The 23,865-nt window shown below is 37.7% G+C and overlaps 1 protein-coding gene across 7 annotated transcripts in view; it reads left to right on the forward strand.

Annotated features, from left to right (window-relative positions):
* Positions 1-23,865, forward strand: part of LOC117908998 (chromosome transmission fidelity protein 18 homolog) — a 48,560-nt gene that overhangs the window by 13,240 nt on the left and 11,455 nt on the right. For 5 of the 7 annotated variants that reach the window (XM_034822887.1, XM_034822888.1, XM_034822886.1 and 2 more), the window contains exons 5-18: positions 6,640-6,726; positions 7,170-7,271; positions 7,359-7,424; positions 9,185-9,295; positions 9,377-9,438; positions 10,198-10,242; positions 16,563-16,636; positions 16,898-16,965; positions 17,768-17,836; positions 17,926-18,026; positions 18,113-18,194; positions 18,314-18,392; positions 18,478-18,565; positions 18,646-18,799. In XM_034822887.1, coding sequence (XP_034678778.1) covers positions 6,640-6,726; positions 7,170-7,271; positions 7,359-7,424; positions 9,185-9,295; positions 9,377-9,438; positions 10,198-10,242; positions 16,563-16,636; positions 16,898-16,965; positions 17,768-17,836; positions 17,926-18,026; positions 18,113-18,194; positions 18,314-18,392; positions 18,478-18,565; positions 18,646-18,799 — 1,188 coding nt within the window. Of the gene's footprint in view, positions 1-6,639; positions 6,727-7,169; positions 7,272-7,358; positions 7,425-9,184; positions 9,296-9,376; positions 9,439-10,197; positions 10,243-16,548; positions 16,637-16,897; positions 16,966-17,767; positions 17,837-17,925; positions 18,027-18,112; positions 18,195-18,313; positions 18,393-18,477; positions 18,566-18,645; positions 18,800-23,865 lie in introns of all 7 variants that reach the window. The other 2 variants (XM_034822889.1, XM_034822890.1) reach the window with 2 other exon arrangements.

The following is a 23,865-nucleotide window of genomic DNA, read 5'->3' on the forward strand; positions in this document are numbered from 1 at the left end:
ACATCGTCTTTTTTGGAAAAAATTTCAGAAGTAACTCGATTTTTCATAGGATACTGAGACTGAATGACTGAATTGGGAAGAACGGGAATAGAAGGACTCAAAGGTGGAAGTGCTAAGCCACAGGAAGGGGGAAAAGTTGACAAAGATGACTGAGAAGGTGAAAACGAAGATACCTCCAAGTTTTCCGCTACCAACATTCCATAAGTCCCCACAAAGTTGAACCCTTTTTCTCTGATTACTGGATTAGAAGGAAAAATTGTGATTGATGAGCCACAATGATCAAAACCCAAGAGGCCCTTATAGCCTTCTCTGTCTTCATCGTTAGAGGGTTTGCGCAAAACCGCATCTCTTCTTGACGACGAAGCCCCTTCCCTCGAACACCTCTTTCGGAACCCTGACGATCGACAACAAGTGAGACGACTCGCACTGAATCCTCGTACCATCTGTGTTCCCCCTTGAAAGCATCTTCCTTTGGAGGAGCTTCACAATTTGACGATGGCTTCTCATGTGTTAGAGGCTCGCTTCGGCTTCGAAACCCCTGTCGGTGACCAAAACTTGGAGGAAAAAGAGTAGTCCACAGCTTCTTTGAACCAAAATTCACCTCTTTCATCGCGAAGCCCCTCGGCTGAACATCAGATACCTCTAAGACTAAGTTCCCCTTTCCCATTGCAGGAGTCTTCTCTTCGTAATGAGCCTTTCTAAAAAATGGGCTTCTTACCTCCCGTTTCTTGGCCCAACTTCGAAAACGGGCCTTTTAAATTAAAGCCCCTCTCCCAGCTCAAGTTTGCTTCTACCAATGGATTGAGATTAAGAGGAGATTGGGCCCTTCTCTCTTGCTTTGAATTAGAGGCCCGATGCCCTTCCTCATCATTTGAGTAGGCCTTGTCCCCTTCGGCCCAAGCTTCGCCCACCTGCTCTAACCTAGCTGGCCTTAGTCTCTGTTTGTTTGAATTCAAAATGGACGAGGAGGAGGGTAGGAACCAATTGTTCACCACTTCCGGTCCTCTCTTGCCATGTGTCCCCACGGGAATTGTTTTAGCCTTTTGACTTTCTCCTCCCTTATTCATTTTGCCAACTGCCCCAACAGAAGAACTTCCATCAGTCGTTGATCTATCTCTCTCAACCCGTCTTCCACCACATGTCCATGAGTGAGGCGCAAAATCCTCCCGGGTTGACTCACCCATTTCTTTACCTCGCCTAACTTCTTCAACTCCGACCACTGCAATAGAAATTGTGAACACCCATCCCCCATTTAACACCTCGATCAAAGCTGGGAAAACTGACCGTTCATTAAAATTCTCACCCTCGCCTTGCAAAGATCAAACAATTTCAACTGGCCTTTTAAATTAAAGCCCCTCTCCCAGCCCAAGTTTGCTTCTACCAATGGACTGGGATTAAGAGGAGATTGGGCCCTTCTCTCTTGCTTTGAATTAGAGGCCCGATGCCCTTCCTCATCATTTGAGTGGGCCTTGTCCCCTTCGGCCCAAGCTTCGCCCACCTGCTCTAACCCAGCTGGCCCTAGTCTTTGTTTGTTTGAATTCAAAATGGACGACAAGGAGGGCAAGAACCAACTGTTCACCACTTCCAATCCTCTCTTGCCATGTGTCCCCACGAGAATTGTTTTGGCCTTTTGACTTTCTCCTCCCTTCTTCATTTTGCCAATTGCCCCAACAGAAGAACTTCCATTAGTCATTGATCCATCTCTCTCAACCCGTCTTCCACCACATGTCCACGAGTGAGGCACAAAATCCTCTCGGGTTGACTCACCCATTTCTCTACCTCGCCTAACTTCTTCAACTCCGACCACTGCAACAGAAATTGTGAACACCCATCCCCCATCTAACACCTTAATCAAAGCTGAGAGAACTGACCGTTCTTTCATTAAAATTCTCACCCTCGCCTGGCAAAGATCAAACAATTTCAACGTTTGCCAATCGATCTCTGTCACTGTCTCCCACTGTTCCACAATTTTCTTCAGATGTTCCTCAGACCATAAATGAAAGGGCAATCCTCGTAATTTTATCCATCCTCCTCTGAACTTTCCCACGACTTCCGAATTTTCCCTTGGCGACCACCTTCTCAACTGGATTGTATACCCTCCTTTAATCTTGAGAAACCTTCAATCTTGGAGAGAGAGAGCTTTTTCTATAGTTTCTACAAAAAATAAACCTTTTCTACCTGAGAAGGGAATGATAGTCACCACACCTTTTTGCCCTAATCTTCTCGCCAGAGCACGACCAACTTCAACCCAATTATCACAATTTGCAGTACATTCGCACACCACAACTCTCGCCCACCTCCCAACAGGAACAAGGCCTCCTCTCCTCGATCCTTCTTCTCTGATTACATTCGCGAAGGACCGACACAAAGGACCCACATGTTTGTGGATAAATCTTTCCTCACTGCATTGCCTTTCCTTTTCATATAAATTATAGGAGGGGACCACCAACATTGAAGACAACACACTTTTTAGTTTCTCCCAGCCCCTGCCCTTCTCGCCCTCAAGTATTACCAGGAAAGTTGACTTTCTGTTGGAGGCGAACTTTGAAAGCCTTATAAACCTTCCATGGTTGTTGAAGCATACCTCCATTAAATGGACACTGGATTTTCCTCAGTGTTTTCTGTTGAAACCCATGTAACTCTTCAGTTCGATGGCCTTCGTTAAATATTTGATCAGCCACCCAACCTCTTCCTTTTCAAAACCTAAGGTGGAAACAGAGCCTCTACTATGCTCTGTAAGCGAGCACCATTTTCCACTGGACTCGCCTTCAAACCTAACCAAGAAGGTCTTCCTCTCCACAGAGACCTTCAACGTCCTTACAATCCTTTCTAAGTATAGGTACAGAGTCAGGCTCATTTAACCATGGAGGACCAACAAGAAGAGCTAGCCATGGACATTAAAGGCTTCAAAAAGGGGGAGATCATGCATTTAGAAACCTCATTAGCAATGTTGGAAAAACCAGATGCACCCTGCCCTCTTGTCGAGGCTAGTAAGTCTATTTCTTATGCATTTTCCTTTCGTCTAAATTGATCTTAAGTCTTGAAATATACCCAAAAATCAACAGGATAAGCTTAAGATTTTGTAACTCTTCTGGATTGGTGTTAGAAAAAAAGATAGTGTTGTTTGCAAATTAAAAATGTGACTCCCTAGTTCTACTCCTGCCTACTAGGAACCCTTTTAGAATACCACTTTCCTCTACCCTTATTAGCATTTTGCTTTAAACATTTGTTGCTTGGCGAAAAGAAGATGACATAGTGAGTCTCCTTGCCTTAATCCTTTGGCTGCATCCCTTGGCATTTCTATTTCCTAAGATTGCAAAACTTGTTGAGGAAAAACATTCCCTCATCCATGATCTCTATCTAGTAGTAAACACCTTTTATCTGGTGCAAGGTCCAAAAAAACCCCAATCAACATGGTCATTGACCTTTTCAAAATCCATTTTAAAGACCATTCCTTTCTCTATAGATCTCCTTGGGAAATGTAGATGGTTTCATGAAGGACTCTTTGGATGCAACTTGGAAGAACCTTATCTATGATTTTATACAAGCTTGGGACTAAGCTAATAGGTTTAAAGTTTGATATTTTGGTGGCTTAACTTCCTTTTGGCATAAGAGTAATGAAGGTAGCATTTGTACTTTGGTTGATTACCCTGTTATTATGAAACTTTATAAACACTTTTAATCCATCCTCCTTCATCACATCTTAACATCATTGAAATACTTCTATGGAGAAACCACTTGGCTTAGGAGCCTTTTCTTTGTCTAACTAAAAGACAACTTTACAAACTTCCTCTTAAGGGAAAAAGTTGACTCTTCGGTCAACATTTTGATCGTGTGGGGATGCTTGTCGAATGTTTTGAGGATGAAGTTTTGACTTCCTTGTAATGGTTGGAGACTAGAAAGAAGGGAAGAGATTCTAATCAAGGAAAAAAGAAGAGCTCAACTTTTGGAAACGATTCTTAACCTTAGATCTACTTAAGAGAAGAGGATGAGTGTTAGCTAACCATTGTTGTTTATATATGAATTCATAAGAAAAAACCGCAAAGTTTGTTGAGTTCAAACATCCCCTCATCCATGATTTCATCTTTTAGTGAAACCCTTTCTATCAAGTGCATGGTACAAAAAAACCTCAATCCACATGGTCATAAACCTTTTCAAAAATCAATTTTGAAAACCACTTCTTCCTTCCCCAATCTTCTCCTCATCCACCATTTCGTTAACTATTAATATCGTGTCTAGGATTTGTCTCCCCTCTACAAAGGCATCCTAAGAAAAGTGGACAGTTTTATGAAGGACTCATTAGATGCGGCCTAAAATAACTTTGGCTATGATCTTAACACAAGCTTGTGAGCAGGTTGATAGGCGTAAAGTCTAATATTTTTATGGTTTCTTTTTCGGTACTAGAGCTATAAAGGTTGCATTGATGCTTTGGGTAATTACCTTGTTGTTATGAAACTCCATAAACACCTTTAATAGATCCTCTTTACCACATCCCAACACTCCTTAAACACTGCTCTGGAGAAATTGTTTGGCCCCAGGGCCTTTTTCTTGTCTAATTGAAAGACAAGTTTACAAACTTCTGCAAAACAATTTGCGTTTTTTCTTTTTTTAAATAGGAGACCAATCCAATTCTTCTAGCTTCTATGAATCTTCAAGGGGCCTAACATAAAATTTCTCGAAAAATCCCACTAAAGTAGCTCCATCTTCATTCTCCAGAGATATAATGATTTTTCTGTTTCTCCTTCCATTAGCCACCTAATGGCAAATTTTGAATTGTAATCCCCTTCTTTTACTCATCTTACCCTATCCTTTTGCCTCAAATATACCTCTTCCTTCAACAACAAATTGTCCAACTCTCTTTTCCTTGAAGTCCTGTGAGCTACAAGCCCTAGAGACAAATTAGTTCATAGACATCAATGTTCACTATACCTTTGAGAATATTTTTTTCCTCTTCTTTATGTCTTTAAATACACCTTTATTCCACACTTTCAACTTTGATTTGACAAATTATAATCATTTCATGAAACTATGACCTTCTCACCCTTTTCCTTGAAACTCTTTCCACCATGAGCTAAAACCATCTTTAAAGTTTGGGTGAAGCAACTACATATTTTCAAATCTAAATGGAGCTAGGCCTTAATTGAATGAGTCAGTGTCTAACACAATTGGGCAATGGTAAGAGGTGAACTTGGGTAAAGTTTCTAGGAGGCTATGTGGAAAGTTTTGCTCCTAGTTATTTGAAAATAAGAATCTATTTAGCCTTTTGCAAATAGGGGGTTCTTATAAATTGAACCAAGTAAATAGAACATTTCTAAGTGGAGGATCAACTAACTCACTTTCTTTAATGAAATCATCGAAATCTCTCATGCAAGGGGTTAATCTTGAACTGCCCATTTTTTTTTTTTTTTTCCTGAAATTCTCCTCATGACATTGAAGTCACACCCTACACACCAATTTGGATAGGTTATAACAAAAAGACCTAATAGCTTCGTTTAAAAGTCCCTTCTAAGAGTTGGACTACTGGGACCATACACCAAGGTAAACCAAAAATCTCCTCCATTGGAAGCTAGCCTAATTGAAATTGACAAAGGTCCTACAAATGAGTCTAAATAGATGTGTTTGCTTGAATTCCATATTATTAAGATCCCTTCTAAAAACCCACAAGTTGGTAAATTCCCCCACTCCTTGTTTCTTGATGTCCATACATTGCCTACAAAGTTTGGAGATTCATGAAGGAGAAATCCTTCACTACTCTCCTTTTCTTTCTAGACTCCAGTCCTATTATATTCTAGCTTATGATTCTCATAGGACCACTATAAATCCTCAAACATAGCATCAACCCCTGCAAATCATCTCTTCTAGTGATCGAGGGCTTGTACTTCCCCCTGAGATACACTTTGTCCTTTAGTTTCAAACTGTTGCATCCCACTTCTCACAATGCTTGACTAGCTTGACATTCATGGCAGCCAAAATAGATAAGACTCTTTCCATGTTGCTAGGGGTGAGGCCTATATGAAAACATGTTCACTATTTGGACTTGACTGTCCTTATTTATAAAGGAGAGAGAGCGAAGATGTTTGGAATGGAATTAGATATAGTTGGACAGTCTTTGAGTATTTTTGGAGTATTCCAAATGGTCTACACCCGTTGAAGTATAAAGTATTAGGCAAGGCATGCTTTATAGCATGAATGTTCTAAATGTGAAAAGGCATTCATGAAATGAGTTTTTATGAATGGCAGCACCTACAAATGACAAAGCTACAAACAGATACATTCATAGGGAAGTTGGTGAGAAACCAATCAAGTACAAGGTGAGAAAATCGATTAATATGGTTTAGCATCAGCTTCAATAAAGTCAAATAACAATTAAGAATGAGTGAAAAGGAGGGATATGTTTCAGGATGGAGGTGTTGCAAAGATGAGGAGAAGACAAAATGGATGTAGAGTGAGGTGGTTAGAAAACACATGTGTGGACCTAGATAATCTAATGTCAAGATAGAATTCATATAGTCTATATATTACTGGGGCAATGGCTTCAGTGAGAGATACTTTAATTACTTGGTAATTTATCCCTTTATTTCTTATTATTATTGTAATTTAATGAAGGCCCTTTGTAAGTGAAGCTCATGTCTACTGCAGATCCTCTTGCTTTGTGGTCCCCCAGGACTTGGGAAGACAACACTTGCACACGTCGCTGCTAAGCATTGTGGATACCGTGTGGTGGAGGTTTTGTTTTTTACTTCTCTCACCTGGATAAATGCTTTCTACTGTATCCTTTTTTTTTTTTTTTTTTTCTAAATTAAGTAAAATATCGGCATGCATGTTACATGTGCATATTATTCATTATGTTCATTAGGAATTGTTTTATGTCTTTTATGAATGACAACTCTAGGTTTTATATGACATTTATCAATAAATTGACATCTCAGTTTAGGAACCGATTTTTATTATCTTTTTATGTTTTCACATGTGACAGATTGGAGTTAAAAAAACTTATTTTTTATTTTGGTGTTGAAGGATCAAGTGTAAAAGGCTTATGTTCTTGTTCTCAGAATACTCATCGTTGTTATTATTTTCTTAGGCTTCTATGTCTTGGACTTTCACTTGTGTTTCACTATAGCTGAAGGGCATTTTACGGACTCTCTATGCTTTTGTTTTTTCCTTGATAGATAAATGCTAGTGATGATCGGTCATCTTCAACAATTGAAGCTAAAATCCTTGATGTGGTCCAGATGAACTCTGTCATGGCAGATTCGAAGCCCAATTGTTTGGTGCATTTCATTTTTCAACCTTTGAAGTTTGACATTCATTTGTGTAGTGCAAAGAAAACAAAAACATTAATTGCACTCTGAATGTAGGTGATTGATGAAATAGATGGAGCTCTTGGTGATGGCAAGGGTGCTGTGGAGGTTATTCTAAAAATGGTAATTGATATGGTTTTTCATCTTTAGACTGTTATTATTTTCATGAATGTTTCCAAGACATGCGTTCAATGGTTGGTTTTTTTTTTTTTTTTTTTTGGATAAGCTTACCCATCTACCAATTTTCTTCTCCAACAATCAGGTTTTGTATATTGCTGGTATAAGCGATTGCCTAGTCTGTGCATTATAACTATGAATTTGGAGAGCTGAAAGAACTACTCGTACATCATATTATTGTCATGATTGGATTGTAGGTAGACACTAACATGTACATGGATTAGATGTGGGTATTTTATAGACATGAAACATAATGAAAATTATGTTTGAACTCAATTTTTTTCTCTATTCTTTGCAAATTTATACCTTTTTATATAGAGAACGAAGATTTGGGAAATATTACGAGTTTTTAACTATTGTTTCATTATATTTCATTTCCTTCTTGTTTTCTTTGGTAAAGCAAACAAGAGAACATGAATTTCCAAGATCCAAATAGAAGGCTAGTTTCCTAGCTAAGGTGAAAGTGGGCTCGACAAGTTTTCCTTTATCGTGACTCCAATTGATTGCTATTCCTTTTTTTTTGATAGGCAAACTGGTTTCTATTCCTATAATTAACTCTTAATTAGAATAGTAATTAATTACTTATTATTAATTCTACTAAATAATAGTTGCACTCCTAGACAAGGAAATTACAATGAAACCCTAAGCTTTCTAATTATTTCAACTATGCCCATCCATGAACTAATATCCATGAGTGACTTTGGAAGAAGATGAAATTTTTTATCAAATTGATGTGCATTTACATCTAATAATCCTTGAAGCTTAATTAAACATCTTTTAATCACCAATTACATTTTAATAAACAATTGGCTGGTCACTAGCGATTTATTCAGTATTAGCTCTAGGAATACTTTACTCCCTCTTAAGAGAGAGGGTGGGTTCCAAACAAAAAATAAGTTTTGTCATAGTCTTAACACGAGCTACCTAGGTTGTTGAGGTGTTTATCTTGGACAATTTGCTTATTAGTAAAACAAAACAACTAATAAAAAGAATTGAGTTCATTACTTTATTAAGATCTTATTGAATTTAGCAATTAGGAGAATTGTTGGAGTGCATGATATACATTGTGTGCCCACATCCTACAAGCCTGTGCTTTAAGGAAAATTGGTTGTCTAACATGGCATCAGAGTCTCATTTGGTAGGAGGTCATTTGTTTGAACTTCAACGCATGTTTATTTCCCCATTTTATTAAACCCAAAGGAGGCTATTTGTAGTTTGTTTGCCTACAGACTTGTGTATCTCTCTACAGGATGTTACAGTTACTTCTAGTTAGTGTTAAGCTTTAGGAAGTTCATTTTTTAGAAGTATGTGGAACTAGAACTTTGACTTTGTATTAGTTGTTTGGTATTGATTTGTTGAAGTTGAAGTTATGCTTCTTTTTATGCTTATATATATATATATATATATATATATATATATTTTGGTAATCAAGGAACCTTCCATGGCCAAGCCCTTAGGACTCTGCATAGGGACTCAAACCTCGGGGTGCTCCCGGTGCTGACAGTCCCGCAATAATCAACACTAGGTAAATTCAGGGTATTATTAGTGACATGATTCGAACCTAGGACCATGTGCCACTTATTGGGGCCACACTTCCTTGTGTTTGCCCTCTTTTTATGCTTTTAAATATTGATGTTTTATTGTCTATTGTTTTGTGGAAGAAGGTTATTTTTTAGATTAGAGTGATATGTTTTCTGTTCATGTAGGTTTCTGCTGAAAGGAAAGCTGATAATAGGAAGGGAAATGTTGCTAAAGTAGATGAGTCAGGACAGATATCCTCAAAAAAGGGGCATAAAACTACATCATTGTCAAGACCTGTAAAATCAGAATAATCATTATTGCTAATTATTTATTTATTTATTTTTATCAACGGTTTGCTGAATGGGTATCATATGTAGGTGATTTGCATATGTAATGATCTATATGCACCTGCCCTGAGGCCTTTGCGTCAGGTAGCAAAGTGAGTCTTTCTTACTACAAATAATGTATTATGGGAAACTTATGTTGGCTTCTCTTTGCCAAAATTGTAAGAGGCTATCATAGGGAAGTCTGGACCTCTTATTTATTGAAGATGGACGTGTGAAGGAAAAATTTAAAATAGCAGATAAAGGCACTACACTAGATACATTTAAGAATTGTGATTGTAGTTTATCATTGTATGCTGCAAAAGTTAGGTTGGGTTTGGTTCCTAAGATGTGTTATGATTCAGTTGTGGATTCTGTTGTTCCTTGTAAAATCTAGTTTGTGTTTTGGCTAGCAGAAAATGTAAGCTTAATATATTTTGTTTAAAGAAATATTTCATCTAGTTCTCATTGGTTTGTGCTGGGATCCCCATATCTTTTTGTTCTGTTTGCCATAAATATAAGATTACTGTTGATATCTTAAGGAAGTTCTATGCTCAAGCATTTAAAAGTGCGATTAAAATGATGTCTGCAATTGGGTTTAAATGCCATGTCATGCTTTGTGCAATTGTGCCGTACAGTGCTAGATCAGTTGACTTCATATTAATGCTTCACCTCACAAGTTAATAGCAATTGTGGAAGGGATATCAACATAGCTATGAATGGAGTAGTGCATCTTAAAAATGCATTGTTTCCTTATGGTAGTGATCTTGGTATGATAAGTATAATAGAAATTGGTTCAAGTAGTGCGTGATATTTATTTATAGTTATAGCATGTCAATAATTGTTACCTTAACAAGTGATTGCTATCATTACAGGGTTCACATTTTTGTTCAACCGACAGTGAGTCGTGTGGTAAGCAGGTAATGACTTGCTAAAAACCATTACTGTGCCACTGTCAAGTACTTTCAAGTTTATCATGGTGCCTTCCTGTTGAATTATAGTTATTTATTTAGTTGGGTTTAGCTTGTGACTCGATCTTGGCCATGGTATCATCAGAACTTAATATTGATGACACTGCTTCATTGATTTGCTGAGTTATGAAATAGTGGTAAAAATGCAAAAAAAATGAAAAAAAAAAAAAAAAACTAAAACTGGTTAAGACTTGGTAAAAGGATCAAGTTACACACTGTAATATTGATCTTTAATCAGTTGAAGAATAGGGTTTCACGGGAATAATTTTCTTTCACTGAGATTTTTCTTTTATAGAGTTTACAACATATACAAATCCTTCAAATTAGGAAACTAAATCACTGATTAAAAGGAAAGAATAACTCCTAACAATTACTTTCCTAAAAATACAAAGATTGACAACTAATAAATAACTCCTAATAATTATTTTCCTAAAAATACAAAGATTGACAACTAATAAATAAATTACAGCTTTACAAAGTCATTTCTTTCCATATCAGTTTCGGTTTTCCAACACTCCCCCTCAAGCTAGCTTAAAGATATCTTCCAGAGCCAGCTTGCCAACTAGAAAATCGAATTGCCTCTTGTGTAGTCCTTTGGTGAAGACATTAGCCACTTGTTCCTCAGTAGGGATATAGGTCATACAGACCAATCCGTTGTCTATCTTCTCTTTAATGAAATGCTTGTCCACTTCCACATGTTTGGTGCAGTCATGGAGAACCGGATTGTGAGCTACTGAAATTGCTGCCTTGTTGTCACAATACAACTTCATAGGAGATGAACCTGTCATCTTTAACTCTTCCAGTAATCTTCTTATCCACATAATCTCACAAATACCATGAGCTACAACTCTAAACTTAGCCTCAACACTACTTTTAGCAATCATGTTCTGTTTTTTACTTTGCCACGTAACCAAGTTGCCACCTACAGATGAACAGTACCCAGAGGTGGACCTTCGATCCACTATGCTTCCAGCCCAGTCTGCATCGGTGTAGGTTTCAATTTGTAGGTGTTCTCGTGACTTGAACAGAAGACCTCTACCTGGTGTCCCCTTTAGATACCTTAGAATCCTGTAAACAACTTCAAAATGCTCTGGTCCAGGCGCATGCATAAACTGACTAACCATATTCACTGAGAATGCTATGTCAGGGCGTGTATGAGATAGGTAAATCAATCTCCCAACAAGTCTCTGATAACGATCCCGGTCCTTCACATTCTTGGCTTTTGTAGGTTGCAGTTTTACATTAAGCTCTATAGGTGTTTCAGCAGACTTACATCCTAACATACCTGTCTCATCAAGAAGATCAAGAACATACTTCCGTTGATTTACAAAGATACCTTCTTTGGACCTAGCAAACTCCATCCCAAGAAAGTATTTTAATGCCTCTAGGTCCTTAATCTCAAATTCCTCAGCAAGTTTCCTTTTCAGCTTCTCTAGTTCATTGCAATCATCCCCAGTTAACACAATATCGTCAACATACACAATTAAGATGACTACTTTACTTTCATTTGAATGTTTGTAGAACATCGTGTGATCAACTTGACTTTGAGTATATCCATAATGCTTTATTACTTTGCCAAAGCGCTCAAACCAAGCTCTAGGCGACTGCTTAAGTCCGTATAAGGACTTCTTCAATTTGCACACTTTCCCAACTCCAAAACTTTCTTCAAAACCTGGTGGAGGACTCATGAACACTTCCTCCTCTAGGTCTCCATTAAGAAAGACATTTTTAACATCCAATTGGTGCAAGGGCCAATTGGAATTTACTGTAAGAGACAACAAAACTCTAATCGAGTTTATTTTAGCTATGGGGGCAAAAGTCTCTTGGTAGTCTATCCCATAGGTTTGAGTAAAACCCTTTGCCACAAGTCTGGCTTTGTATCTCTCAACACTTCCATCTGCTTTACTCTTTATTGTAAACACCCATTTGCACCCTATAACCTTTTTTCCCTTGGTAAATCTACAACCTCCCAAGTGCCATTCTTTTTTAAGGCATTCATTTCCTCAAACACTGCCAATTTCCAACCCGGTTCATCTAGTGCTTCTTGAATATTTCTAGGTATCACAAGTTTTGAAATATTTGTAGTGAATGTTCTATAGTTGTTAGAAAGGTTACTATAGGAGATATATTTGGCAATGGGATGTTTAGTGCAGGCTCGGGTTCCCTTTCTAAGAGCAATAGGGAGATCAAGGTCAAGGTCTGTGCAGGAACAATTGGGGCTGAACCTAAACCGGGTTCGGGTGCAAATATTTTTGGACTTGGACCAAAGTGTGATGGTAAACTTAGATCAGTAATAGAAGAAGAAGAAGCATGTATATGAGTAGGAATAGAAGGAGGGTTACCTGAGACATTTAGAGAGCCATTGCCCAAGGCTTTCGGTTGACCATGTGCTGGGATGATCGACTGGTCTTTACTTCTTCCAGGGGCTTTTTTCCTTGAATAAACCACAGACTCAAAATTGTTTCTATTTTTTTTTTTCATTCGTAGTATTTCTTCTTCTGACAGACCAATTTTAGATTCAGATTCAGTAGGCTTAGTTTCCTTATTTTCTTTTTCAAGAGAGATATCAAGAATTACACTAGGCAAAGGTTCAACAATTTCCCAAAAATTTGGTTCCACTAATTTCTCCCCCTGAAGTAAATTTTTGGTAAAATATGGGACATTTTCCATAAAGGAAACATCCATAGTTGTGTAAAAACGTTTTGTAAGGGGATTAAAACATTTGTAACCCTTTTTATTAGGAGTATATCCTACAAAAACACATTTTTCTGCTCTTGGGTCTAACTTAGATCTTGACCTTTTTGGAATGTGTACATATGCAGTGCAACCAAATATTTTCAAGGGTAATTCAGAATTTATTCGAGATTCTGGAAATACCTTTTTCAAGCACTCCAAAGGAGTGGTATACTACAAAATTTTTGTAGGCATCCTGTTGATTAGATATGAAGCAGTTAGTATGGCATCCCCCCATAAGTATTTTGGAATATTCATGTAAAACATCATAGCCCGTGCTACTTCTAACAAGTGTTTATTTTTACGTTCAGCTATTCCATTCTGTTCAGGGGTATCAGAACACGAGGATTGATGTAAAATTCCTTTCTCGTTTGAAAAGGTTTCCAAAACTTTAATAAAGTACTCAGTCCCATTATCAGATCTCAAAATACTGATTTTTGTTTGAAATTGGTTTTCAATCATTCTGTAAAATTCTTTAAAAATCCTTTCGAGTTCAGATTTTTCCCTCATTAAATATACCCAACAAAGACGTGTATGGTCGTCTATAAAGGTCACAAACCATTTTTTTCCTGAAATTGTGGTTACTTTTGAAAACATCACTGTGAAAAAGATAAAATGGTTTTGATGCATGGTAAGGTTTTGGAATGTAAGTTTTTCGTTGGCTCTTTGCCAATAAACAACTTCACATTGAAATGATAAAGGATCAACCTTTTGAAATAACATTGGAAATAAATGTTTTAAATAAGAGAAACTAGGATGACCTAATCTGCAATGCCAAACCATTATTTGATCACGAATAGAAAGAGAACTAATACTACTTAGTCCTTGAGCAATTTTATTACTAGGTAAATTATCTTCGAAATAATAGAGACCATTGATCATCATCCTAGCACTGCCAATCTTCTTCCTCGAGCTCTGGTCCTGAAAAATACAATGGGATTCATAGAAGATAACACAACTATTAGAATCTCTAGATAATTTGCTAACAGACAAGAGATTACAAGTAAGTTTAGGAACATGGAGAACAGATTTAAGATCTATTCCCTCAGAGATTTTTATTAGACCTTTTTCTGCAATAGGTGAGAAATTACCATAAGCTATCCGAACCTTTTTATTTCCAGGACATGGTGAATAGGATTCAAACATGTTTGAGGAATTGGTCATGTGGTCGGATGCTCTAGAATCGATTATCCATGGAGTAGATTTAAAACGACAAGATAGAACATATAATTCATTACCTGTGTGTGCCAAAGAAACACTAGAAGTACCGGATGTCAAGTTGGATTTCAGCAGTGCAAGAAGATGATCCATTTGCTCAGTGGTGAAGGGGCTGGTCTCAGCCTCATTAGCAGTAGGAATAATGGTTCGGCCTGGTTTGTCACCTATTTTTCCTTTCCAATTTGCAGGTTTCCCATGGATTTTCCAACAGTTCTCACGAGTATGGCGAGGTTTGTTGCAAAAATCACACCAAATCCGTGGCCTTTCATCTGATTTGCGTTGAAACGCAGCAGCTTTATTACAGCCTCCACCCGTGGTAACCAAGGCTGAACCTTCAATAGCAACTCCAGGTCCCTTCTTGCCCAGCATCACATTCCTCCGACTCTCTTCTCTTCTAACTTCTGAAAAAACTTCACCAATTGAAGGCAGGGGTTGTCTTCCAATGTTTCTTCCCCTTACCTCATAAAACTCGACATTAAGGCCAACCAAGAACTTGAAGATCCGATTGTCTTCCATGGTCTTCTTACGATGAAGTCCATCCTCGGCAGATTTCCACTCATAGGTGTTGAAGAGGTCAAGGTCTTGCCAGATCCGCTTCAAGGAGTTGAAGTACTTTGTGACGTTGTCCTCCCCTTGTTGTATCTCACCAAGTTTGAGGGTTAATTCAAAGATCTGTGACTGATTCCCTAAATCAGAATACATTTGATTTACATTCTCCCAAAGCTCTTGTGCTGTTGGATAGCACATGTAATTAGAGCTGATGTCTTCTTCCATAGAATTCACAAGCCATGTCATCACCATGGAATTCTTAGCATCCCATATAGCATAGTTCGGATCATCCACTGCAGGAGCCTTCTTTTCACTCGTCAGGTAGCCCATCTTTCCACGTCCTCTGTACATCAAAACTGATTGAGACCATCTCAGAAAGTGGTCACCATTCAAGCGAATCGTGGTGATTTGGACAGAGTGAGATTCTGAGGTGGTAGGACTGATTTTTGAAAAATCAGTGATGATAGGATTGTTCAGAGAAGGTTGAGGAACAGTAGTGGACTCGTTTGAAATATCCGACATGGTTTTAGAGAACAGGGATTGAAAGAGAGGAAGAAGGAGGATTTCGGCAAGCAAATTGCTAGCTTTGATACCAAGTTGAAGAATAGGGTTTCACGGGAATAATTTTCTTTCATTGAGATTATTCTTTTATAGAGTTTACAGCATATACGAATCCTTCAAATTAGGAAACTAAATCACTGATTAAAAGGAAAGAATAACTCCTAACAATTACTTTCCTAAAAATACAAAGATTAACAACTAATAAATAACTCCTAATAATTACTTTCCTAAAAATACAAAGATTGACAACTAATAAATAATTTACATCTTTACAAAGTTATTTATTTCCATATCAGTTTCGGTTTTCTAACATAATCACGCTAACATATAATATTTAAATAATAAATATTAGTTGTTATTTTCTTTAATAACGGGGAATCCACCCTGATGGCAAGACATTTATCTTGACTGCTGGTGAATAAACTTTGGGTGACATTGACTCACCCCTTTGCTCTACACCATCTAAATATTAGGGAGGTTCGAATTCAGGACCTCAGGTTCATTGCCAGAGGGCACTATGGCTGAGCTACACCTTTGGGGACTAGCTCTTATCAGAATATTTTCTTATGTGTGGCATCTGATTTTAAAAACTGAATTGACTTTCCTTCATTATCACAAGCATCTTGTCTTTTTGTTCTTTTTTTGGTCTTAACTAATTTTTTATTTGAAGATAGGAGATCATTTTGAAAGAGTGATGTTCAATTCTCTCAAAGAATTCTATTATTCAATTTCTTTTCTTTTGTAATTGTTTTTTTTTTTTTTGGGGGGGGGGGGGGGGGGGAATAGAATCTTACTTACTTCAGGCACTTGGGGTTGAATCATTGATGAGTTGATTTGAGAATGGATCTTTCTATTGCTGCTTACAAATTATCTAGTGCTCCCAATATTTGTTTGGTTTTGCCATGCATTAGTAATGCGTTAGTGGATAATACTGGTATTTGCATAAAGTATTATGGCCTTTAAGTATTGACAACTTGCTTGAGGCATGCTCTCTCTCTCTCTCTCTCTCTCTCTCTCTCTCTATCTATCTCTTCTTTCTTCTTATTTTATATATACTGTAAATCTAAATCAGATCTGGTTAATACCAATATGAGTTAGGCAAACCATCTTGGTATTAGCTCATACTCCATAATCTATAATGTGTTTTTAGTGTTGTCTATTTCTCATTCTTACTATCAATTTTGATTTGTTGAGAAATGGTGTTTTAGACTCAAATATATATGTAATATGGAAGGGCTAAAGACAAATTCCACGGCACTTACTGCACTTGCAGAGTATACTGGTGAGTTAGTATCTACTTCCATTCTGGGTTTCTATTATCTGATTTAGCCAATCAAGGTATTGATATGGCCAAAACATTGACATTTTATATGCTTGATGGGTTATTCTGAGATTTTTAACCTTCCCTTTGGTGTTGGAAATGTTGTATTTGTGATTCTAAAAATTAGGATTGCTTCTTCATATGTTTGTTTTACATTATCTTTTTCCTATCTGCATTGTGAATTTTGTTTAATTTCTGTAGAACTTTGTTTCTATTTTCCAGAATGTGACATCCGTTCGTGCTTGAACACACTACAGTTTCTCAACAAGAAGAATCAAACCCTCAATGTGGTAAGAAATGCTGCTGCTGTGGTCTTGTGAAATATTCATTATTCAAGTAATCTCCCAGATGAAATAGAAGGTCTGGAAAAAGTCTCCATTTTTCAGTTAAAATAGATGTACTAATTTATTTGCTGGTGATTTGCGGGTTGAGACACATAACTTAGCCATGGAGGAATGAAATCACTTTCTAGAGTTGAAGCATGGAGTATAAAGAAACTGCTACACCTCTACCCTAGTTGTTCTCATCAATTATTATCATTTTATTTCATGTGGGAATACCCTGGCTTATATGTGTAAAGAAAGAGGGAAAAAAAAAAATACAGTGTGACTTCAGTTACATTATAGAATCTCAGTTAAATTGGAATGAGGACATGTTTAGCACAGGGGTTATGCCTTATTAATAAATGCATGCTTGGTTGAATTTTACTACCCATTTAAAGAGATTTGTGTATCTCTACTGTTACAAATTGTCTTCAACAAAATTTTGTGACTTTCAGAAAGGCTCCCTTTGACATCCTCAAATCAATTGCAACCATTTAAAGGCCATATTTTTCCAGAAGGCTTTCATTGTAAAAGTTTACCTAAGAATCCTGGTCCTGCTGTTGGTCATTCACCTTTGAGAATGCCTGTTCAGCTACCATCTTGCTTTTAGTTTAGGGCTTCCAGGAATGGAGTAATCCATTTCACAGGAAGAAACCAATGATGTGTGAGTGGCAGTAGTCATATTTCTAGAGAATTTCTAATCCATGTTTCTTCTCTTTATGTGATATCATGCCAACTTGATTTATTAATATGCTTTTCATGGTGTCAGTTTGAGATCAGTTCCCAAGTGGTAGGTCAAAAGGACATGTCTAGAAGCATCTTTGATATCTGGAAAGAGGTAACTTAAAGTGAAAGTATCAAGCACTCTGCATCTTTACTACTTTGGCATTCATTTCCAGCATTCTTACCTTTGAGGACTGTTTTTAGATTTTTCAGAACAGAAAAATGAAGCGAGCAAAAAGATCTGATAATTGCTGCAGTGGTATGTCCAATGGATTTGACTTTCTGTACCCTCTCATATCTAATCGGTAGGTTGTAAATACTAGTGAACATAGCTTTCTTATCAGTTTTTGAGGGATGGGCTCATTTATCTTTTAGTGTTCAATGACTGCAGTGGTGACTATGATTTAATTTTGGATGGCATCCATGAAAATATTTTGCAGCTTCATTATCATGACCCAATAATGCAGAAGACAGTAAGCCTCAAGCACATTCTACTGCAGATGTATATTTCATATAATTATATTTAATCTTAGGGCATTAAGTAAATCTGTTATCACAAGGCAATTGACTATTGAATCATGTGGGCTTGAAGGTCAAGTGCTTAAACACTCTTGGCATTTCTGATCTAGTGCACCAATATGTTATGCGTACACAGCAGATGCCCCTTAATGGTAAATGATTGTAGTAGCTGTCAACTTTGACTTTCCAATGTTTGATGATAATTTTAAACCATTTCCCATTTGTTCTTTTCTGCAGTTTATCAGCCTCTTACTGCAATTAGTTTACATCGTTTAATAGCCCAAGTTCAAAAACCAATTATTGAATGGCCGAAGTCTTTTATGAGGTATGTCCAAGACTAGAACCTGATGTCATTCATGGAAGGATTATTATTTCTTACTACCCTATCTTAATACAAACATTCAGATACCGAACGACATTCATGGAAAAGAGGGATATTTTGAGGTCTTGGCACAACAAAATTGCACCATATATTTCAAGGCATTTGTCTATTAAATCTTTTGTAGAAGATTCGGTTTCTCCATTATTGCATATTCTATCACCACCAACTCTAAGACCGGTAATTTACTCACATTTCTTCTATCTTTTTCTATAGGTTCAGCTGAGCTTAAATTTCTCTCATAAAAATTTTGACATTATGACACATACATGCATAAATACTAGAAATATAGTAAACACATGAGGTATGTGAGAAAAGGTTTTTAGGTTTAAACTAAAACGTCATCTCCAATATGCCCTTGCAAGTAAGTGGCAATAGATAAATAATTATTTTGTTGTGAAGGATCAGTGAGATGTGTGGTTTACGATAGCTTGTGAGAATGTCAACTGTTTGATCCTAAGTCCAGGGATACTGAACTTGAAGTGTGTTCTTGGTAGCTTTATCTAGAAAAAAGTGACATGCAACTTCAATTGTTTCATGTGCTATGCAACTTCAATTGTTTCATGGGCTAAGGAAAACAAGATTTGCTGTTAGATATGTGGCTCCAACATTATCACCAAAAATTTGCACATTGCGGTTAGGGAACAGGCAAATCCACAAGTATACATTATAGCTAAGTATGGCGGTTGCATCAGCATATGCATGGCATTGAGATTCTGCACTTCCGTGAGCCATTGACCATTGTTTGCAATAGGACCATGAAATGATGAGTTGGACAAAATATATTGTATAATCTCCAGAGAATTGCTACATGTTAGAGTATGTTATTGCAATATCATATTAGGGTGTTGTGATTTTCTCTTTTTAGACTCAATAGCATAAATAGGTGGAAAGGCATGGGAGAGTTAACAAGACAAAAGCCTAAACCTCTTCCATCTCTTCTTTCTTCTCTTTTCCCTCATTTGTCCAAACGCTAGAATCACAAACTTATAGTTTCAACATGGTATTAGCGCACGATCATAGTATTTCCCCTAGATTTTCAAGACAATTAAAAGAATTAGAAAAAAAAAAACCTGTCAGCATGCTTGCAACATGATGGTGTCATGTTGATATCATCATCTTGAGTGGAAATTTGCAGGCCGATCTGTTATATTTCTGGTAACTGATGTTTTGGAACTGGTTTTGAGGTTATTTGATTGAAATTTTGATTTTTTTATTTTTTATTTTCGATATTTTGGCCCTTATTCTTGGATTTGAAATTTAGCACTGTTTGGACGGATGTTTTTAGTTCAAGTTGGTCCTGCTGATTTCCTAATTTATTTTATTAGTTATTTTATTATATGTTTATTTATTTATTTTTTTGTGCATTTGGGAATGTTCTCTTTTGGTCTAAGAAGGTTTATATTCTGTTTCTGGACTATTGAGGGTTGATTAGTAGTGGTGTGCTTGGTTTAGTTGCATTGGACAAATTGTTTTTGATATTTAGGATGAAAGGGAGTTCAACTTTTTATGCTTCAAAGTGTTTGGATCCCTTAAAATTTAAAATTTTTCATGGCTAATGATAAGTAACACCTTCTCAGGTATGATGGAATACCAAAGTCAACATTTAAAAATTTAATGGTGTTAATTATGTTGCTTGGGCTCGTACTTTAGTTTTTCTACATGGAAAAAGAATTGATGTTAGAAATATGTGAATTCCTTAATTTTAGGGATCTAATTGATTGTTATTTTGTTACCTTATATATTCCTAGTACTTGATTTTGTTTTGCCTTTTTTCTGATAGGTAGACAAGAAAATATATTAAAAGCACTTGAAAAGTGGCACACCAAAGTACACAATGTTTTTTTTTTTTTTTTTTGATAGGTAAGAAAAGATCTAATATAAAAAGAGGCGCCAAAAAAGCGACTCACGGTATACAATACCTATACACCCACCACCAAAACGGCCAAAAAAGAAGAGAAACACCCAGCTGGCCCGACAAACAACCTTAGCTAGAACCCAACCAATCAATAAAACTAACTATAGTTAGAGGGCAATCAACTATAAACAACTTGGCCTCTGACCAAAGAGAAAGAACAAAAGAGTATTTGAGTCTCGGGATTGACAACACATCATCCTTGAAGGCCAATCTATTTCTTGCCTTCCAAACCATCCAAAAAATGTAAAGAGGAGCTGCTCTCCACACCTTCTTGCGCTTTTTGCCCACAAAAGAACCATGCCAACTAAGGAGAGTCTCTCTAACTGATGAAGGCAGCACCCATGACAGCCCAAACAAATTAAAGAGCAAATCCCATAAGACCCTTGTTTTTGTACAATGTAGAAGAAGATGGTCTATGGTCTCCTCTTTCTCAAGGCACATAAAACATTTATTTGCCAAGGCCCATCCTCTTTTTTGAATAAGATCCAGGGTTAAGGCTTTGCCCCACGTAGCCTCCCACGCAAAAAAGCTAATCTTATGTTGCACCCACACATTCCAAATGCAACTAGAAGGAAACAAAGAAGGGCAACCTACTTCTAGAGCAAGGTAGAGGGACTTGACCGAGAACTTTCCACTCTTTGTTTCGGTCCAAAACACCATATCATCCACATCTCTATGCACTCTCTTCCCATGAAGCCGCTCCAAGAATCTTTCTGCCTCCTCCACCTCCCAATCATTGAAGGCTCTTGAAAAATAGGGATTCCAACCCCCCCAACCCCCCTGAGCCAAGGGGTCCCAAATATCGCCACCCACGCTTCCTTATCAACAGACAAAGCAAACAAAGAAGGGAATGACACACACAAAGTGGAATCCTCGCACCATCTATCCCTCCAAAATTCACCCTCCCCCATTACCTATAAGGAATAAAATCCTAGAGCCCACAAAATCCCAATCCATCCTTATTCCTTTCCAAAGCCCACACCATGCACCTCTCTCACTTCCCGAGAGCACCATCCCCCTCTTTCTTCCCCATACTTCCCTCTAATTACTTGATTCCACAAGGCCTCTCTCTCATTTGCGAAACGCCAATTCCATTTACAAAGAAGAGCCTTACTGAGATTGGATAGACATTTGACCCCCAAACCCCCTTTCTCCTTACTTAAGCACACTAACTCCCATATTACTAATGTGGCTTTCGCTCCAAATTACCACCTCTTAAAAGGAAATCCTTTTGAATTTGCTCTAGTCTCCGTCTAACTGAGCTTGGCAAGCGCAACAAGGACATAAAATAAATGGGTAAATTCGACAAAGTGCTTCGAATTAGAGTCGCCCTCCCTCTCTTGGATATGTATTGTCTCTTCCACATAGCCAACCTTCTACGGAACCGCTCTTCCACTCCATCCCACACTGTCACTGACTTAAACGGAGCACTCAAAGGAAGGCCCAAATAAGTGGACGGTAGGCTACCCACTCTACAACCAAAATCCAAAGCAAGATCATCAATATTCTCCACCCTACCTATTGGAATTAGTTCACTCTTTTCCAAGTTTATTCTCAACCTCGACATGACCTCAAACCACATAAGTAACCAACTAAGATAGGTCAAATGATCTTGAGAAGCTTGGCAGAACACCAAGGTATCATCTACAAACAACAAATGAGAAATCCGAACCCCTTCTTCACTCGTACCCTTCACCTTACAAGCCGACAGAAAACCTCCATCCACAACCCTTTTAAGAAAACAACTAAACACTTCCATAGCAATCACAAATAAATAAGGCGAAAGTGGATCGCCCTGCCTCAATCCCCTTGAGCTTTGAAAGAAACCCGTATAGGTGCTATTAACCAGCATAGAGAAGCTTGCATTGGAAATGCATCACATGATCTACCCAATCCATTTCTCCCTAAAACCCATTTTATGCATAACTGTGAGAAGAAAAGACCAGTCCACATTGTCGTATGCCTTCTTTATGTCAAGTTTGCACAAAATACCATTCTCATTATTCTTCAGGACCGAATCAATGGCTTCATTAGCTATCAACACTGCATCTAGGATTTGTCTTCCCTCCACAAAAGCCCCTTGGGCCTTAGAGACCACCTTTCCAACCACCTTTTTTAGCCTATTGGCTAAAACCTTGGCCAACCACTTGTACAGACTTCCCAACAAACTTATAGGCCTAAAATCCCTTAAATCTTCAGCCCCCGCTTTTTTTGGGATTAAAACCAGAAAATTTGCATTTAGACTTTTAACAAATTTACCATATTCATAGAATTCCCTTAAAAAACTCATCACATCATCTTTCACAAAGTCCCAAGCAAACTGCCAGAAAGCCATAGAGAAGCCATTAGGCCCCGGAGCTTTGTCCCCACTACATCCCAGCAGCGCACCAAGCACCTCCTCTTCCTCCTCTTTCGTGAACGGCACCTCCAAAGCAAAAGCATCCAAATTCTCCAAAGTCTCACACTGCAGCCCGGATAAAGGAGGACACCAGTCCCCCGGGTTGGACAGCAAAGATCGAAAAGCATTGACCACCCCTTCCTTGATTTCAGTCTCCTCCGAAAGCCAAACACCATTAATCCTAATTTGTCCACATTATTCTTTCTTCTGTGAGCATTGACCATCTTGTGAAAGAAACCCATATTTCTGTCATCCTCTTTCAGCCACACTTTCCTAGATTTTTGCCTCCAAGTTTTCTCTTCTAGCAAAACCCATTTTTTATATTCTTCCCTCGCTTCTTTTCTAGCTTCCAACTCCTCCAAAGATAGTTTGCTAGTCTTCTCCTTAGCATCCCAAAATTCCACCTGATTCAGAGCCAAATCTTTCCTGAATTCAACCCTTCCAAAAATATCTCTATTCCACTCCTTCAATTTAAACTTCAAGACCTTTAATTTTTCCGCCAAAATAAAACTTGAAGAGCCACTAAAGTTGTCCTCCTCCCACCAAGACTTCATAATATCCTTAAAACCCTCCACTTTTAGCCACATATTCTCAAATCTGAAAGGGGAGAGGCCTCTTCTCAGACCCCTCCATCTAAAAGAATTGGGAAATGGTCAGACACAGGTCTCGAGAGGACACACTACCTTGACCCGCTAAAATGGCAGTCCCACTCATTTACCAAAAAACGATTTAGCCTTGACAATGATTGATTGTTCACCCCTCCACTCCAGGTAAAAGGACCCCCAAGCAGAGTACACAATGTATATAAGAGACAACAAAAATAACATCTCTTTCCTTGGAACTCAACCAATCTACAAAATACTTTCATGGTCATAGAACAATCATCTAAGTACACTTTGGCCCAATCCAAAAAGATACATAATGGAAAAT

This window comes from Vitis riparia, chromosome 19 (genome assembly GCF_004353265.1).
Source record: "Vitis riparia cultivar Riparia Gloire de Montpellier isolate 1030 chromosome 19, EGFV_Vit.rip_1.0, whole genome shotgun sequence".
NCBI lineage: Eukaryota > Viridiplantae > Streptophyta > Magnoliopsida > Vitales > Vitaceae > Vitis > Vitis riparia.